Source organism: Marmota flaviventris, chromosome 5 (assembly GCF_047511675.1).
Source record: "Marmota flaviventris isolate mMarFla1 chromosome 5, mMarFla1.hap1, whole genome shotgun sequence".
NCBI lineage: Eukaryota > Metazoa > Chordata > Mammalia > Rodentia > Sciuridae > Marmota > Marmota flaviventris.
This window is the reverse complement of record NC_092502.1, coordinates 32,401,054-32,420,907: the sequence shown is the minus strand read 5'-3', so window position 1 is coordinate 32,420,907 and position 19,854 is coordinate 32,401,054. Positions and strand designations below refer to the sequence as shown.

Sequence of the window (19,854 nt, the reverse complement as noted above, 5' to 3'; positions counted from 1 at the left end):
CAGGAGGATCACAAGTTTGAGGTCAGCCTCAGCAACTTAGCAAGACCTTAAGCAATGTAGTGAGATCCTATCTCAAAATAAAAAAATAAAAAGGGCTGGGGATGTGGCTCAGTGGTTAAACATCCCTGGGTTCACTCCTCCACATACATTAAAAAAAAAAAGTCTTTGAAACCTGCAGTGATTCCCTAGGTAGCCATCTGGACCCCCAGGGGAAAGTAACTGTGAGCAGTGTGAGCAACTCAGGGTGGACCTTTCCTGTTCATTCCAGGCTCAGACCCAGGAGTAGGGGGTCAGAGACATGTGAGAAGACCCTGTGTGACAGCTTCAGTCTTCTCCAGGACTTAAGGGCATGTGTGTCCCTGGCTGACTTGGTGACTGCTGGTCTAGGTTGTCAGGCTCTCCCCATGATTGTGAGCACCTCATCTCTGTGTGTCACTGTGTTGTCTCCAGCAGGTCTCATGCCACATAACTGGAGCTTGGTTATCATTTGCTGACTGAATGGTGGTGTGTTAGCCGAATGTGCTGCCTCTGGAGCAAGGACAGTGAAGAATTAATGATATTTAAAGACATGGCTGGCCTTTGCCCTCAGCTACTGGGTGGTGTGCTCTAAACCATTGGAATGTCCTGTCTCATGGGAGTCTTTGCTTGGGAACTTCGAAGCCATAGAAGATCAATCCTGCAGATTTCTAAAGTTAGGTCATGTCAGTAGAGTGTGATGAAGCTCTAGAAAACAACACAACACAACAACAACAACAACCCAAGAGCACAAAACAACTCTGGACACTAAGGCCTGCTTGAGCTCCCCAAGATCTGGTCACACACTGATGCTGGGAAAGTAACATGCCCCACAGCTTCACTGGGAGAAGACAATGGAGGGTCCATATTAGGGACCCTCCTGGACTCCACCCAATTGGCTTCTTCCCTTGACTGATTTTAATCTGTTTCTTTCTCCATAATAAATGGTTAACAGTGAAGATAACAAGTTTCAGTGAGTTAGTTCTATGGGTCCTTCTAGCAAGTCATTGACACTGAGAGGTCAATGGAAACTCTCCAATTTTGGGTGCTGAAATTCCACATGTAGGGACATCCCTGTGCATCCAGGTGCACACAGGTGCCCAGACCCTTGCAATCGAAGGCTCATACCAAGATGTTGTTTTGGGCACTCAGCTCGTTCAGTCTCAGAGATCAGAGATCAGAGACCTTTTGTCTGGTTAGGACTCCAGAGTGTCAAGAGGTATAGGTAGCAGCAATTGGGGCCCTCTGATGAAGTGCAGGCTTGAATTCCTGTATAGCTTTTGGATTCTTGGCCAATGGCCTAGTGCCAGGCACCAGGCTGCATGGCAGCCGTCAACTCAAGTTCTGGACCCCCTTGAACCTGTTGCTTCCACCTACATCCCTCCTCCCAGGGAAGCCTGGATCATGAGTTCTCAGGCCAGAAGGGCTTATGAGGGTACCAGCTCTCGGCTCCCACCTGGACCACACACATGACTGACAGCCAACTCTTGACTGCCTTTGAAACATTTCAGTGAGGTTTTGATTGAATTTCCTTCTATGGCTTATTTGAGGGACCAAGAAGCCTTTCAATCAGGAATTTTCTCCTGACCTGTTGTTTAAAATCTTCTACACTGCTAGAAGGGGTATAAATTTGTGCAACCTTTTTTTGGGGATATTTGGTACTCTCCGTCAACTCTGAAAATATGCCACTTCAAAGAACTTCTCTTTGGCTAAGGATCCACTTAGGCAAATGTGCAAAGCGGCTGCATAAGGATGACGATTGCAGCACAGGAGGCAGGGAAGGAGGCACTGGGCAGGGGGTGTGGCTCGGCTTGGCTCAGGGGCTGCAGGCTCTTTTCCTTAGTAGGGAGAGGGCCCCTTGGAGAGGTAGGATCCAATTCTGAGGAGTAAGATAGGTGCTGATCGGCCTCCTCCACTAGCTGGGCCTCTGGAAGGAGGCAGAGAGGCTCAGGTTGTGCATTTAGGGTCTAAAATCTGAATCAGAACCTTCCAGAGGAACCTGCACCTTACACATAGGGCCAGAAGTCATCACTGAACACAGGTCCTGAAGGTAGTACTAAGATGGAAAGAGATGACCTTGAGGAAGCCATCCAGAAAGCAAAAGCCAGAGGAGGTCCCCTGGGGCAGAGTTGTTCCTCCATGTTCCACAGGCCTGTATACCCCAGACCTGGGATCCCATCCCCTGGATCACAATGAACAACACTCCTATTGGTTTGAACTCGTCGGAAGCTCAGAAGGACTGGAGGTTTAGATGCAACCAGGTCTTCAAAACAAGTGGAGAGAAATGGTCACGGCCTGTAAGAGCTCCAAGCACAGTGTTTTCTAAGATTTTAAAACAAAATGTACCCAGGCGTTTAATGAGACAATTTTAATGCAGAACCTACAACCACCGTCTATCGAGTTGCAAACAGCTCTCCATGCTAATCAAACGCCTCTCATCTTTTTACAATGGATTCATGACTGGTTCATATAAAGACAATAAAAATTAAATGAGTCATGAGCTCCTAAATCATTTTCTTTTGGTCTTTTTAATAACTCACTTCCAAAGAAGCACTTGCGGAAAGCATATGTTTCCTTAGAATCATTTGTTCTCACTCTTACACTATTTAGGCAAGGGGAAAAGTGAACCTTTTAACACACCCTTCAAACAATGCCACAGATACTTTCTCTTAATGGGCTTTGTGCTTCTGCTTTTATCACTGTGCTCTGCCTGCTGATGTTTGAAAGCCCCAAACAACGAGATTCAGTGAAGGAAACACACACACACACACACACACACACACACACACAGGCACACACACAAAACAGAGTGGCTCTTTCAAGTTATTTGAAATATTCTGAGTGTGTGGTAGGTCTTTTTTTCCCTCCCTAAATAAAGAATACTATAGAAAAATGTTTCCTCTCCCTGAGAATATCTTGGCCAAACAATTCCACGTGTTGGTCTTAAGGTGTGCTGCTTAGTGGGACCAAAGGCCAGAGCCCAATGCCACACACCCCACATCTGAGAGGATGCATGTGGCATGGGCCTGGGCACTGCAGTACTTTTGCAGGAAGCAGGCAGAGGCAGCCTCAGTGTAAAGACATGGTAAGTCTGGGCGCTAGGTGTTGCTAGCCTTGAGCAAGGAACCCAGATAGCACCTGTGGGGTGAGTAGGCTGGCTACAGACTTCTGGGCCAACTCATCCACTCTTCTGAGTTTCTCAACCCTGCGTGCCTTGTGGATTTGTGGTCAGGGATGAAGTGATGCTGGGAACTGACCAGAGCAGAACCTGGCACTCTGGGACCAGGTAGGAGGAGAAGCCACAAAACCTGACTCTGAGCTTGCAGAAGATGAGGCAGGTAGGGGAAGAGTGAGGTATTTATTGTTCTGCTCTCTGGTCCAGGTGAGAAAGTGGGATGCACGCTTGGGATGTCCCACAGGGCCCACAGGGCCTTCCTTACCACAGATATGTGGAACCTCAGGGTTGGGAAAGTACAATGCAGGTCCCATTTCTGATTGGATACCTACAATAGGAGGCAGCTTCCAGTTTCCCAAGATAGGTGTGTGTCCAGAGAATCTCCCTGAGGATAAGCTCCCTGTCACGGGCCTGTCATTGGCAGTAAATGTCTCTCCCCGACATAGGGCTGTGACATTTGAGTAGAGAAGGGCCTGCAGGCCAATGCAACAGGGCCACTGGCTTCTGGTGCCCACAGACAGAGGGCTTGTGGGGGCTCCATGACTGGGGTTGAGGACTGAGGCCTCTTGCTTTGTCAGACACACTCCTGCAGGGCAGCCTGGCCCAAGCTCAGGATAAGCAGAGCTTGGGGTGCTGCTGCTGGTCATTCTGGCTTAGGTCCTGGGGAGAGGGGGGACAGCGGCCTTGATTCCTTGAGGACTGAGGTGTGGTGGGGGGCACAAGCAAGTGGAAGCATGTCCAGCTGCTTCAATAAAGAAGCCAACAGTTGGCTAGGAAGTAAACAATTATAGACTGCACTTTGTCAGCTCTGGGAAACAAGCCACGTGAGCAGAAACTATTGATTTCTCATCAAGCAAACAGAAGGAAGTGTCATAATCCTGAGAGCCATTGTGAGAGGCTGCAGCTCGCTGGCCTGGGCCGCTGCCTCTGCTGGGAGCGCCCGTCTTTTGGAGCTTTGCTCTGTGAGTCCCTAAGGCTGTGTGCTGGTTTTGGTTTCTCTCCTGCAAGCTGGGCAGGGTGAAGTGAAAGCCTCCTGCCACACGGTGGCTCGGGCATCCTGGCAAAGCACACCAGATCCAGGCTGGACTTCCCACAATCTTAAGAAGGCAAAGACACTGTGACCTGAGACTTGACTACCTGTGGGAACCCTGGGCACTGCTCCACTCCTGGGTGCCTTGGGGGAAGTTAGAAAAGGATGACCCAAGAGCACCAGCAGGGCTCCCCTCAGATCTGAGTCCCACGTTATTCAGAATCCTTCTTGGAGGCAGTATTTAATCTTTTTTTTAAAATTTTTTATTGTTGGTTATTCAAAACATTACATAGTTCTTGACATATCATATTTCACACTTTGATTCAAGTGGGTTATGAACTCCCATTTTTACCCCATATACAGATTGCAGAATCACATCAGTTACACATCCATTGATTTACATATTGCCATACTAGTGTCTGTTGTATTCTGCTGCCTTTCCTATAGTATTTAATCTTATGCTGGAAGAAGTTTGGTACACCTGTAGCCCCCACATTTGACCATGTCATTTTCTGATCAAGAATCTGTGGCTCCCTTTGGCCACAGGCAAACAACAAAGACCCTTCCCCCACTTTTTTTTTTTTTTGGTGGTACTAAGAATTGAATCCAGGGGTGGTTTACCATTAAGTTACCCCCCCCCCCACTCCCCAACTCTTTTGATTTTTTAAATTTTGAGACAGGGTTTTGCTAAATTGCCCAGGCTGTCCTCGAACTTGTGATCCTCCTGACTTGGCCTCCCAAGCCTCTGGGATTACAGGCATTGTGTCTGGCAACCACGACTCTTTATGTGAACACTTAGGCCTTTCATGTTCTGAGGCCCCAGCTAAAACAGCCCCTTTTACCACTCTTAGAACAGGGATTCATGGAAGTCTGGTTCCACTGGAGGCTGGGGACAGTGTTTTGGCTCTGTGGTCCTGCAGCATTTAGGAAGTGAATCAGTCCAAAGAATGTCTCCTAGTCTTCACCATCTGGACAGGCATGCACAGGATCAGGTGACTCCTAAGTGCTTCTGACACCAATGTGGCTCACTGCAGAATGTGAGCAGAATGCTCTTACTTGCTTTGGGCTAGAGGGGTCCATTTACTTTCTGATCAAATATTATTCTGATGCTCAAGGCATCTTTGATGTTTGCAAGTCAGAAAAGTTTAATTACATGTGTCATTAGGATGGCATTCTGTAATAGCTCTGTGACTGAATTCATTACCAGAATTCTTAACAGATAAGACAAGACAAATTAATATTTTGTTGCCCATGAAAGCGTCTCATTAAGGGAGTCGTGAAAAAGTGATTAATATTTTGTTGCCAATCAAGATGTCTCATACAAATGACAAAGAAAGGAGGCCCACACCTCTTTGTGCTCTCTAATCTCTCTGCCTCGGGTTTTGAAGGCTGATCTGCTTCCCCTGTTCGAAGCTGTGTTTGTGTGGCACTCAGTAATTACAGCGTGGGTGATTGTACTTCATCTCTTCTGGGAGATACCACAGGCTAATGGACTCTAGGAGTCCCATCAATCCTGGAATCTCTGCTCCACCAGGGGTGCCCTCCTGGGCTGTTTGCCCCTGATTAATTTTTTTTTGTACCTGGGATAGAACCCAGGGACCCTTAACCACTGAGCCACATTCCCAGCCTTTTTAATTTTTTATTTTAAGATAGGGTTTCCCTAAGTTGCTTAGGAACTCTTTAAGTTGCTGAGGCTGGCCTTGAACTTGTGATCTTTCTGTCTCAGGCTCACAAGCTGCTGGGATTATAGTTGTGGGCCACTGTGCCTGGCTTCCTTGATTAATTCTTGCTTCAGAAATACCCCATGATTCTTGAGGACCCTGGATCTAGCTCTCTTCAGCCTGATTTCTTCCTAGGGCTACTTCCTTCACTGGCCCAAGTGGGGCTGCCACTGATGAATACCTTCTGGGCTCCAGGCACTGAGCTGGGTGCTTCCCGTGCATACTCAGTCTGAGACTCCCCAAGCCAGGAGACACCATGACCTCCATTTCGTCAGAGGCTCAGAGAAGTCCAGCAGCTGCCCCAGATTTGCTCTGGGTTTGCTGGAGGTGGCTGGTCTCTCTCCCTGGATGGATCAAGGTTAACAGATGGTATTGCTGTCATCCCTGGGCTTCACCAAGGGCCACATCTGCCTGACTGGGAGCTTCCTTGGTTGCTGCTGGCTGCTTAATGGGGACTCGGGCTACAAGGTGTTGCAAATGTTGTTTTGCAGCAGCAGCAGTAGCAGCAGCAGCAGCAACAGTATTAATGAGGTAATAATAGTAATAATGAGAGTGATATAGTGTTTATGGAATATTACATACTAAAAACTCTACATGTATCTTCTCACTTTATCCTCACTATAATCCTGTAAGTCAGGCGCAGCTATCTCTCCCCATTTCACAGATGAGGGAATCAAGATAAGACAGGTCAAGAGATCTTGCTAAGTTACTTAACTAGAAAGTGGCAGAGCTGAGATTTAAACCCAGGTTCCTTTGACCCCAGAGCCTGTGCCCTTCCATAGCAGGCTGCACTGCCTCTCTCCTTGAGGCAGGAGGAGGTGCGTGGTGCGTGTGTTTTATGGTACGTCTGCATGTGTCAGAGGAGGAGTCCTGCGGGGCAGGTACTGCCCTGTACCCTCACGTGGGTATTCCTGAGAAGTGCAGGGCTCCTGCGTATTTGCAGGCTACTGACTCAACCATGAGCAGCGTTTCCTGAGAGGTAATGAGGGGCCATTAATCTTTGGTTGTACCCACGATTATCCAAATTGCTAACCTTATTGTGAAAAGTAGAAATGCAATTGAGTCGGTGCTGGAGGCAAGTTGGAGGGAGGGGAAAAACACTCAAAGTAATTTAATTAACTGTGGCAAGTACATTAAGAGGAGTTTTGCCTCAGCCTTTATTTCTGATGCCTTTAAATAGAGCACCAAGTATTGCACACGGACACTCTGACAGTCACAGGTGGCCCTGTCCTAGTACTGAATCAATTACTACTGGCCAAATGCATTTAAAAGCTGCACCCCACCTAGAGATTCTGCATACTCAAACTCATGCACCCCAATGTGCACACACACTCAGACACACATACGCACACACACACACATGCACACTCTTACAAATAGGACACTGAACTTTCTTGCTAAGGTCTCAGATAAGCCCTAGTTATCTCAGGCCTAGAAGACAAAGGACTCTGCCCACTCAGCATCTGTCTATCCAATACCCACTAGGTTGAGCGTGCCCAGAGATGGCTGCATGTCCAATGGGTGGGGAATCACAGAAAACAACCCTGCCCAGTGTGGCAATGGCAGAGAAAAGGTACTCCCTGGCCAGCTCTGACCAGGAGGGACTTTACAGAAGGGTGATCTATTTCCATTGGCTTCCCTCATGATCTCCAGGGTCTAGAGAGTCTCAGGCCCAACTTTGGTGGTACCTGCAATAATTCATGCTGGATGTCTGACCCCACATAGTAACTTCAGCATTGGAAAGACCTTCAAGGTCATGGGGATTAGCTGATCCCTTGTGGCTGGCAGGTTGCTGACTATAGTCTCTGCATGATGCCGCATGGCCCTAGGGTTGGGAGGTTCACTCCATTATGGGGCAGGGTTGATGACTGGATGGTGTTTCATCTAAGGAACCTAAATTAGACTGCTTTTGGGATACTCCTTGGTTCTCTGTGCTCATGGGGCCACACAGCTCAGGTTGGCTCCCTCTGACTAAGTCCGTACCCCACCTCCTCACTGATTTTAGCAGGGACCAACGACTCTCCACAAGCATCTCACTGTGGTCCAGCTGTGCTCCTCTGAGCCGGAGACCAGTGCAGCCCCTCTTCTGCCTAAAAATTGTATTCCTATTATTTTCACCTGACACCCATCAGCTGTCCTGGCAGCTCACTACATGGGTGACATCACTGTGCTTTCCCATGAACTTCTGGGAAGTCACATCGTCCTTGTGCCAAATCTAGACCAATAAATACACTTGGATTATTCCACTTCTTCAAGTCCAATGAAAGGGCGGTACTGCTAATGCTGCTTTTCTTATAGATTAATTCATCAAAAAATCAGTAGGTTAAGGAATTACTCAAAGTCACAAAGTCGATATGGGTGAGGCTGGGACCCCCAACTCAGCTTCCTGGTTCCATAGCATCTGCTGTTGGCCAAGTTAGCTGAGTGGTCTTAGCTGCTCTCTTATGCCAAAAAGTACCACTCAAGTCATCAACCCTCATTTCCTTGCCCAAGAAAGAAGGTCCCTCTGGCCTGGCCTGGTTTCCCTCTACCTCCTCACCTGACACCTGCCCTCCAGCCAACCCAGCTCCATGGCTTACCTCTGCCCTCCACAGGGACAACCCTTTTTCCCACATCCAGCTGTCTACACCTACCAAGCTGTTGGGCCTAGAGCCACCCCCTAAAGCCCCCAGCCACCTTCTGTCTCCTGCTCCAGGGCCTCCTGCTTGATTTTGCTCTCTGTTGGCTCATGGCCCATCTGCCTGAGGGATGTGAAAGGCCACACAGTCCACTGCTCTCCACAGCCCATTCTAGGGCTTCCTCCAGGTCTTTGCTAATGTAGGCTCCTGGGGCCTCCTGACCTACCTGCTGTTCCTCTCCTAGTCAGTGCACCCTTTTCTCAACCTGGGCATGGCTGCCTGTCTGATGGCCGCCACTCATTCTATTCTCTCTGGGACTTAGCTCTTCTGGCACCTTTAGCCTGACAATAGGTCTGAAAGTCACCCGATGTGGGATATTCAACAGAAACCCTCTGGCCTGCCACGGTTACATGGTGTGCTACACAGCTGACTTTCTTGGGAAGTACCCTTGAGCTCAGTGGAAGTGCCAGGCAGCTTACATTGATGTCTTCCAAGTCCAGGAAGTTTAGGGTGAGCCCGTTGCGCTTCCAGACAATTGGTGGCCTCAGGTCTCCACGGATAGCACAGGTCAGCACTGTGCTCAGTCCCACCGTCACTGTAGTCACACTGACTCTGTCCTCTGGGGCGAGGCTGAGCTGAACCACTTCTGCAAAGGGAAAGGAGAAGATGGTTAGGTAGAGGCCCAAAGTGTGGAATCTCAACCCAAGGTGAATGGCCATGGGTTTCCCCAGGGGCAGTGGCCCAGAGGGGCTGCAAGGCCCCTGACAATGGTTTATAACCTGCTTAGTAAATGTACAGAGGAGCACTTTTGCTGGAAGAACAGCCATGACTCATGTCTAATGTCAAAAAGGCTCTGTGAGTCAAAACAGGTCAGGAACCAGCCAACGTGCAGGGGAACCATCTGGGCCATGGATTTGTGAGTGGATCCAATAATTCTAGCAGCCAGGACCACACGGCCATCTTGCAGAGACCAGGGTGCCAGCTGTGGGGTGCACCGCTTAGAGCTCCCCTGGCCTAATGAAGTCTGAGCCTTGCTAAGGGCAGTCAAGGTCTGCTGGGTGAGCCGACAGGTAGCTCGTCCATCTGAGGGCAATTTAAAGGTTGCACTGTCTGAAATCTGGGGAATGAACTGGCTGACCTTTGAAGGTCTGTTTCTGTCTGAGGATTTGCCAAACTTGGATTTGGATTTTTGTTCTGTGACCATGCACTGTGGCCTTTAAATTTTTGAAATGTATTTCAGGCTGACCAAATTATTAATTCTTGCTATTTCACATTTGATAATGGCATTAAGATTGATCATTCCTCAGGCAAATGGGAAGGGTCTAAAATATTTCCCTGCCATCATTTGCTTTTTAAAATTTTCACAATTTATGAAAAATTAATCAAACTCAGGCTGTTCAAATGCAAAAATGAGATCAGGCTTCTGGAGAGTCACAGCCCACTGAGATGACTGGCTCCTTCTTTCTTCCTCCAAATCTGCCCACTCCAGGGGACTGGCGCACCAACCAGAGGTGGCATGAGCTGAGGGAGACAGACTGGTTTTGGGGGTCTGTGAATATTCTGGGATGCTGGCCAAAATGCCGAGAGCTCTGTTTATTCTTACTATTCTATTGGGACATGGGTGATCGATCGTGACAGGTGTGTCCTCTAAAAAGCCTGGAACAAAGCACAGAGTTAGGAGCTGAGTTCTGTAACTCAGCGGGACATTTGTGAGCTGTGACCAGGCAGGAGAACCACTGCAGGTAGCACATCTGGGCTCAGCTCTCTTGCCAGTGTGTGGGGGAGCGGGGGTGGGGTGGGGTGGGGGAGGAGAGAGCAGCTGCAGGCCTTCAGGTCCACCGCACTGCAGGATAGTGAGCTCAAAGCAGGTGCCCAAGGTCAGATTTAGAGCAGCAAAGCCCTTCTTCCCTCATCCACCAATGTTTAGTGGCCCAGCCCTGGGTCCACAAAGATGAGCAAGAGGTCCACTAGGTGCTTCATCGATGCTTATTGGATAAAAGACAGAGAAAATGGAAATAAAGGAGCTGAAGAACCAAGAGGCCAGTGGGGAGGGAGCGATCCCACACAGGAAAAAATGTGACTCCCGGTGAAGGAGCCACGTGAAGAAAGATAAACACCCAGTGATGGATGCAGATGCAGCTGGCGTAATATTTCACAAACATTACAGTGATGCATTTCAAGTTCCCTCCTAAATCATGTCCTGCTTGCTGCCCTCCCACCTCTGAATCATGAGGCTTATTGCTCAGGGCAAGAGAGAGAAGGTACCAGCCTCTCTGCAGCAAATCCCAGGCTTTGGAGATACGGGGGGAAGAAAAAGAATTTTTTTTTTTTTTTTTTTTTACGGGGAGAAAAAGAATTTGCTGAAATTGTTCTGATGCTGCCGACTCTGGGGAAGAGAACCCAGAGTTCTTGAGTGGAGAGGTATTTCTCACTGGATGATGGTCAGGTGCTTTGTTCTGGAAGCTGGAAGGGTATGGAATGCTCCTCATGTCCCAGAAGATTGTGGAAATAAGAAGGGATCTATGGGTGGGTAAGGGAGGAGGTTCAAGGGGGGGGGCTCTAGGAGGATGCTGCACCCTCCCTCCATAGCTTATTTCCCACCCACCTGTGAACCAGAACCCCTTGGGCTCCGGGGAGCCCACTAACTAGGTGGTGAGGTTCTCTGGACCTCTGCACTCAAGGACCACACTGGGCTCCAGACCAGGGCCCTGAGCCTCAAGAGGTACTCGTGGCAGCTGGGACAGGGTGGGGGCCACGGGAGGCCCAGCTTGAGTGGGGAGCAGCATCCTGGCTTTAGACTGCTGGCTCAAACCAGCATAAGCAGGGCCGAGCTTAGCCCTGAGTGTCCCCAGACAGGGTGACCTGGAGGTCTTTGAGTAGAAACCAGAGGCAGCAGAGGACAGCTGAGTTGTTTCCCTGATCCCCCAGAAGCCAGCCAAGAGGGCAGCCGGGAGGTGAACACATGGAGATGCAGTTTTCTTACACAGAACATTCTTACAGGGACTGTTGAAGTGGTCAGCTGGGACTAGGCTGTCCAATGGAGGGAGTGTTTAGCTGCATCTTTCTCTAGGAACCCAGCCGGGGAGGGGGTAGGTGGAGCTTGGGAAGAAGTCAGGTTAGTTTCAAAAGGATCCTATACTGTCTCTGTACTTGAGCTCCCTCAGGAGAAGGGAAGGACCAACAGGGAGGACAGAGAGGGGCCCTTGGAGGAGGCGGGGTTTCCCTTGGGCCCTAGAGCCCTACCTCTCAGGTGTGGTTCCCAAACCACCTGCCATCACTTGGGTCCTGCCTCTCTGCCTGTAGCTGCTACAGACTCTCAGCAGGTGGGGTGAGCGTCCCAGGGGGTTCTGTGATACCCTGAGGCCTGAGAACAACTGCCTTCCAAGATGGAAGAGGGTCTGGGTAGCTGGGAGTTCTTGTGGAGGGTGGGCAAGGGTTCTGGGACCCATGTGAAGTGTACGATCCCCTCCTTCATGTGGCCCCCAGACCATATCTTTCAAACAGTTTTAGAAAAGATTCTGGAGGAGCCTGGAATATGGGGTTAAAAACAAACAAGCAAACAGATCCAAGTGGGAGCTGGAAGCCTGCCCTGTACCTTGAGTCCCCCCGTGAGGGTAGCTGGTTGCCACACATTCCCTGATTGCTTTCCCCATCATTTGTATGTACAAAGACATTCGCTTCGCGCAGGAAAAACTCATGCAAAATTAGAATGCGCGTGTTCTGACAGAACCATCGTAATTCCACTCCTGTCAGCTACACAAATATTAACCAAACAGCAAATATTTGGATCATTTAAAGTTTAATTAAATGAATGTTTTATTGGATTTAATTTGTGTCAATATTCCCTAGCTCCCTTTAAAATTCTGAAGAGATTTGTGGCTACTGAACCTTCTCCATTCACTCTTCCCATTATTTACTGTTCAAGGCCCTCCCGACACAGGCCCTACTTCCCCGTGAGTGGGCAAGACCAGGACTAACTGAGCTCCTGGGGTGATTTCCAGGGGGGCATTAAGGTTGAGGTTCCAGCAGAGACAGGATCCGGGCCTCCTGCATTGATGAGCTGAGTGGTCTCTGGTAGGTCCCTTCCTGTCTTTGGGCCTCAATGAGAGATTGGGCTGGAGGGCTCTGGAGCCCACCCATGCTGAGGTTAGGTTTTGCACCTCTGAACTGATGATTCTGAGTGGATGTCTTGCAGACCCCTTCAGTGCTGTAGGTGCCCATTCTGCCCCTAAGTGTCACCTACCTCTGCTCTTTGTCTGTGGGTTATAAGAATGATACCTCAAGCAGAGGCATGAATTGTTGCCCAAAATTCCCTTCTGTCACCCCCTGAAAGCTCTCCCTCCTCTCCATCCCAGGTGCCCATCCCTCTCCCATGTGGCCGCTTCTCCATTTGCCCGTGGTGCCTATAAATCTCCTGTTGCCTCTTGCAGAACATGGTATGCCTTCGCTCTGCTCAAAAGCCATCAGTGCCTCCCTATGGCCCACAGACTCAGCAGGTAGAGTTCAGAGCAGTCCTTCCACCATTATGTACCAGTGGGTCCCCATCTCATTGCATTTTGGGACATTAGAGTGTAACTGCTCGGCACCTTCCACTTGTCCATTCCAAGCTGTTCATTCCTTTAGCCCCACTGCAAGGTGACCTGTGGGATGTTTCTGAGACACCCAAGCCTTAGCAAAAGGAAATACTCAGGCAGATATTGGGTGAAGGATACTTATAGAGAGAGCCCTAGAGAATTTGTCAGGACTGATTCAAGCCTAAATAGTAGAAATGCTCAGAAATGCTCAACTAGCTTAGGGGGAAAACCCCCAAATCAACAAAGAGGGTGGTCTTAGTCGCCATAATAAGAGATCTATGAGGGTAGAAGGGGCTGCAGGTATCCCTGGCCCTCAGTAGTGGTGATTATTATGTGGTTGCAAGATGTCCTAGACCCTTCCTCTTTCTTTTGGCTTTCTGGCCGTCATGAGATGGGCAGTTCCCTTTGCTGTGCTCATTCACCATGGTGTTCTGCTTCATCACAGGCCTAAGGAGATAGGGTCAAGTGACTATAGACTGAAGCCTCTGAAACCATGAGCTAAAATAAATCTTTCCTCCTCTAGATTGACTTTCTCAAGTATTCTGTCACAGTAACAGAGAACTGACCAACACAGTGAGCCTGAGGCCAAGACCTCTTGCTAGCCCCCCCCCCCACCACAGGAGTAGTCACCCTTGGTTTTCCAGATATGAGGTATTTCAGACACCAGTCCTCACTTCCTCCTTGCACACTTAAGAGCTTGGAGAGAATCTTGGGTGGCTGCAGGGAACTAGTGCGTCTGCCATAAGCAGGCCAGCAAACATCTTTCCTGAAAGTGGAAGGCCATACAATTTCAGTCGCTGGAGAATTGGGTCTTAGTTCCTATTACAGCTTCCCCTTAATCTCAGGCGCTATTTCTCACACTGACTTGAACTCAATGAGACACTCATAAACCCATCAGCACCCACTCAAACAGGATTCTGGTGCTTCGTAGCAATAGAAATTAAATTTCTCAAATTCTTGTCAAGTTGGTGTTAGTTTTCTTATGTCAGAAATGCACTAATGGAACACATTCCTACCTGGACATTTGCCATTTTTCAAATGATGCTCTTGGTGAAAAGACCCTGTCAAAAGCTCAATCAACCTGCCTGGACGTCAATATTTTTGACAGAGTCTTGAAGGGCAAACCTAGGCTTGGGGTCTGCTTGAGAATTAGCACCATTTGCAGGGAGACCCCCAGGCCAGGTGCTGAGATGCTGGTGTAAAGTTGCAGCTTCTTCCTGCAGGGCTTTCCCTGGAATAAATGCTTCATGTGACCTGAGAGCCACCAAAGGAGGTGTGGCACCTGTGTGACAAACTCTGTTCATCTGGCCTTGTCCCTGTGATGTGATCAGGGCCTCACTGTGAAGTTGGGACAGTGGGACTTCAACTGGTGTTTACGGAGTGGAACTGCTCAGGCTCTCCTTGGGGGGCGGTGTTTGGGGACAGGGTTGTGTGCTTTCGATTTTCTTGCTGCTTTGTGAGGCTGGGGGTTGAAATCAGGATTGTGCACCTTCTCCCTCCTCTGTTCTCTGCACCAGAGAACCGCCACTTGGGATCCTTTCAAATATCTTCTGCAACTTCACAGGTGGAAGGCTGGGAACGGGTTATCTTAGCGCATGTAATTTCAACACGCACGTTTTGAGCACCAAGGTGCCGCCAGCCCACACAGGTGGCTTTGGACAAGCATGACTTGCTCCAAAGTTACACAAGAGGGCATTTGTCTGCATCCACCATTTCCTGTTTCTTCATGCATAATCGGTTTCAATTTTTTTTCTGTTGTTGCCATAGTCCCTCTTGATGGTTTCATTTTGGAGATGGCAATAAACTTATTAGCTAATTACCTGAAGATCTGTGGGTAATTTACTTTTGATGTTGGATTTAGGTTTCTGGCTGTTATTTCAACCTTTATTACAGTTTAGTTAACAAGTTGTGCTCAACAGATCTGGGAGCCACCAAAGGAGGAGTAGCCCCTGTGTAACAAACTCTATTGATCTCGTCTCATTTCTGTAACCAGGGCCACACTGTGAAATTGATGAGTAGGGGTAGAATGTATGTGTCCAATGTCTCCTGACCAAATGGGAGACGTCTTTGTTACTGGCAAAAAGATAGCAACCAGATCTGTTTTACTTATTTGTATCCCCAATGCTTAACATAATGCCTGGCTCACAGGAGGGACTTAATAAGTAGTTTTAGGTGAGTGAATGATTGGTGCTCATTCAGCAATTATTTATTGAGCACCTACTATGTGCCAGGATACAGTGGGAATATACTGGCAAGCAAAGTGGACCCTGTGCCAGCTAACCTGGAAAGGCAAGTGTTAAATGGGGAGGGAAAACAGAGACGCCAGGCCTGTCCTAGTTAAGATCTCTTGGCTGCCCTCTCTCGGTAGAGCCCTCTCCACATGCCTAGGCAGACTTGCATTTTGCTCTTGGGTTGCCCCAGGCTGGTGTTGTATTCTCCTTGTTTACCGGAGGGGTTGGTGCAGGGGCAGGGTTACCTGGGCATCTCCCTGAGCTCTGTGGCTCCATTTTGCCTCCTCTGGCTAATAAGTCATTGTAGCTTTTGGAAGACTAAATGCCATGGTGTGCCCAGCAGTGGGCAGTTGGAGATGAACTCAGCATCCATGGACATCACTGTCCCAGGTGCCCCGCTATGGAGGGCAGGCAGCAGAAGGGGCAAGAGGTCAGCACCAAAGTGGAAAGCCTGGGGCCTCCTGGTCGGCAGGTGTGTGGCTGTCACTGAGCCATGTCCCAACTCCCCTCCTCTACCTGTGCCCACGCCTGGAGAGGCCTCTGTCAAGTGGGCTTGTCTGTATGTGTCCTATGACCCACCAAATCTATTACCAAAGATGATGGAAGCACCTCTGCTTAAGATATTTGCAAAGGAAAAAATTATCTTAACTGCTTATTACTTTGGTGACTTTAGGGGAAAAGGATATGAAAAGTTCTCTTCTGCTAGTTATGCAGTGTTGCATGAATCCCTCCAGATCTCTAAGGTTGGATCTAGAACTTCCCAGACAACCTGTCAGTGGGTGGGGGGAGAGAGACTTCTCCAGCATCTTTTGGGGACAGGACAGGACCATGTGACTGGATCAGCCCATGGGGGCTGACTACAATGCCTGGCTACATACCCATGTGTCATTGTGAGGGTTAATTTTATGTATCTTTTTGTCTGGATACTTGTTCCAACATGATTCTGAGGATGCCTGCACACGTGTTTCTGGATGAGACAAACATGTGAATCTGTAGACTGAGTGAGGTAGATTACCCTCCCTGAGTGGATAGGCCTCACTCAACCAGTTGAAAGCCTGAATAGAGCAAAAAGTTGAGTCTAAGCGGCCTCATCCTGCCTGTGTGAGCTGGAACACTGGCTTCTCTGGGTCTTGAAGCTGCTGACTTTCAGACTGGGGCTTGCACCATGAGCTGTCCTGGTTTTGCTCCCGGGTCCCCAGCTAGACAACTGTAGATCTTGGGATTTGTCAACCTCATCATGTGAGCCAATTCCTTACAATCTCTCTCTCTCTCTCTCTCTCTCCCCCCCACCCCCCGTTGTGTGTGTGTGTGTGTGTGTGTGTGTGAGTGTGTGTGTGTGTGTGTGTGTGTGATCTATTTCCTATTGGTTCCATTTTTCTGGAGAACCCTAACTAATGTGGTCCTTAACACACTTTCTTCTCCCCTCTGCAGGGACCATGTGGGCACGCATTTAATGAGAGCTAAGAATGTGGCCTCCTAGTCACTGTTGAAGTCGAGCTGCCCGACCCCATCAGACTTGATGAGGGCGAGAAATCAGCCTTCACTGTGTTACACTACTGAGATTTCAGGATTTCTACAGCAGCTGGTGTTATAATTACCTAATACGCCCCCTCAGAAGGGAAAGACATACAAGTTAATGTATTTTCACTAAAGAAGTTCAGTGAGACGTGGGAGGGACCTCTGAGAGGCCAAGTCATCCGGGTCAGGAAGCCTCTGAGCATCTTCTGACAGAAGAAAACCAACTTTTGCTCCAATTCCCGGAGTGCTTTCTGTACAGGGAGGTCAAGTGTTCCTACACCCCGCACCTGTTTCCGCTGCTGCAGAGCCCACACTCCTGGCCCAAGGGGGAGCGTCTCTCAGGCTGGGCTGGGGGAGCATTTGCAAACAAATTACACAGTGTAATAAGCACTATTAATGGAAAGAACAAGATGCCTGGAAAGAATAGCAGGGGAAGCCTTTTGAGGTGCTAGGCAAGTGTTTTACTAAGAATACTTAGGCAGAGATCCATAAGATGACAAGACTCCTGCCAGGCCAAATATGGGTGGAAGAAGCATTTTAGAGAAAACCGGCTCATGCAAATGCCCTGAGGCAGGGGGTGTGTGTGTGTGTGGTGGGGTGCTGGGGGGTAGAGTGCACTAGGAACTAACAAAGACCCATGTGGTTGGAGCACTAGGAACAAGGCAGAGGCAAGTGGCACATTATGCAGTCAGAGGGGCAGGAAGTGGCCAGGTGGAGCAGGCAGAGCCAAGGTTTTATTTAGAGCAATGGAAAGTGATGGGAGAATTTCAAAAGCGCAGTGATCTGATCTGCATGCCGAGAGGGTCACTCTGGCTGCTGTGGTGATAATGGCACTGTTGGGGGAGAGGAAATGATTCGGGAGACCATCTAGGAGGCCAGGAAAGAGACTCTGGTGACCGGGGATGTAGAGAAGGAGATGGGGTTGGGCTCACAGACAGTTTGGATAAAGGGTTGGGGAGAGCGAGTGTCAGGAATGAGTCCTGTATCCTGCTCCATCCTCTTCTCTAACATGGTACACTTTCCTGAGGTCAGGCAAGCTGGGAGGGGACATCCAGGACCCCCATGCAACCTTGAGGTGCCATCTCTGTCTTGGTTGAAGGCCCTTTAACCTCCTGAAGGCATTTAATGTGAAATGTAGATTAGAATCAGTCTCTTGGTCCCTTCAATGAATAAGGTTTGAAGATAATTTGTAAACTTTGGCATTCTTGTTGCTAAAAACCCTAAATGAGGAAGAGGAAGAGAGGTTTCTATTGCGCAGGCTCCTCTCCCTAAGTTACCTGGGGCTGGGTGTGTGCAGCAGGTTCAAGAGCAGGGAGACCAGGTAGGGAGTCCCCCACCCCATGTCTCTCACCCCACTGCTACGCTTCATGCATGAAAAGGAGAGAAGTCAACAGATCTTGAAAGAGCATGCATAAATATAACTCGTTTTCTGTTTAATTATCCAGTCTCCTGAGAATGCTAAATCATGGCTGTGTTTTGTAAACAGGTATCAGCAGACCATTTTGGAGAGCAGTTTACATTTGTTTTTGATTCCATTTCCCTGAACGTGATGTGGCTCTGATGAATTCCTGATGAGGGGCTCCTGGGCCTGCCTCTCCCAGCTCTTGCCAATCCTCGCTCCCTTTTCATTCAGTACTGGGGATTGAACCCAGGAGTACTCTTCCACTGAGCTACATCCCCCACCTTTTAAAACTTTATTTTGGGACAGGGTCTCACTAAATTGCCCAGGCTGACCTTGAACTTTCGATCCTTCTGCATAGCTGGGATTACAGGTGTGTGTGACCTTGCCCATGTCCTCTAAGTCCCTTTTCAGCCTGGGCCCTGAGGACTTTGGCTGTGGGGTGCTCCATGGTGTTCTGATTTTAGGGCCCACCTATGAATCTGTAGCTTTGCTCCTGGAGGATTTAGTAACAGGGTAGGCAGCCCAATTGTGCCCAGCTATTAGGAGAGAACATCAGCAGGGACTGTGGCCCTTGTGGCCTGGTTTGGACCTTGGCAGAGGGGTACAAGATTAGAATGTGGCAGGGCCTTACCCTCACCAGCAGGAGGGGACAGCATGGAGTTAGAGGGAAATCCTTTGGCGCAGTGGTCAGAAGAGGCTGGAGCAGGGCCTTTGGTCCCCACAGATATGGGGAGGAATTTGGGTTTCATTTTATGAGAAGCTGTTGGAGGAATTTAGGCAGGAGGTTAAAATGCTCTGAATTACACTTTTAAAGACCACCTGTGCCTCAGTTGTGATATCTTGAGCTGTGTTATCAGAAAACCCTGACTAGAAATGGGGCTGATTAATAAGGAAAACCTATTATCTATGTAATGAGAAGGGCCTGGAGGATGTTCCTGGTCAGGTTAATCCCAGGGTCCCAGGATGTTGTCCAGCCCACAGGTGGTCTCCTTTGTGCTCTGACATTCTTGGCGGGCTGCCTTAGCAGACGATGGGGTTTCTGTGCAGCCACAGGTAGTGGTCTAGGCCTCCTGTGCAGGTCCCAAAACAGCTGATACGTGTGTATTTTAAGAACAAAGAAACCTTTCCCCAAAGCCACCATCTGATGTCCGCTCACATTTCATTAACCGGATTTGTGGCACTTGGTTACTTTTTTAAAAAAATATTTATTTTTAAATAAATATTTTAAAAAAAGAGTAACCAAGTGGACCCAATAACTTTATTTTATTTTATGTGGTGCTGAGGATCGAATCCAGTGCCTCACGCATGCCAGGCGAGCACTCTACCTCTGAGCCCCAGCCCCAGCCTGGCTTGGTCATTCTTAAAGCAACTATGTCAAGACTGACTTGGGGAAGCCCTGGCTGTGGGGGCAGAGGCTCTGTCAGAAAGGAAGGAATGACAGTGCTTGTGGCAGTGTGGAGGGGACCCGTGGGGACCATAGAGGAAACAGAGACCTGAAAGGAGGCTACTACCCAGGTGTCCTGGACTTTGGCCCAGAACATGGCCATAGAGGTATTGAGGGGCAGACTGA

At 48.9% G+C, this 19,854-nt stretch overlaps 1 protein-coding gene across 1 annotated transcript in view; it reads right to left on the bottom strand.

Moving 5' to 3' along the window:
* Fstl4 (follistatin like 4) overlaps positions 1–19,854 on the bottom strand; it is a 403,135-nt gene that overhangs the window by 42,414 nt on the left and 340,867 nt on the right. Inside the window, exon 7 of the mRNA XM_027949662.2 lies at positions 9,039–9,205. Within this exon, the coding sequence (XP_027805463.1) occupies positions 9,039–9,205 (167 nt within the window). The remainder of the gene's footprint in view (positions 1–9,038; positions 9,206–19,854) is intronic.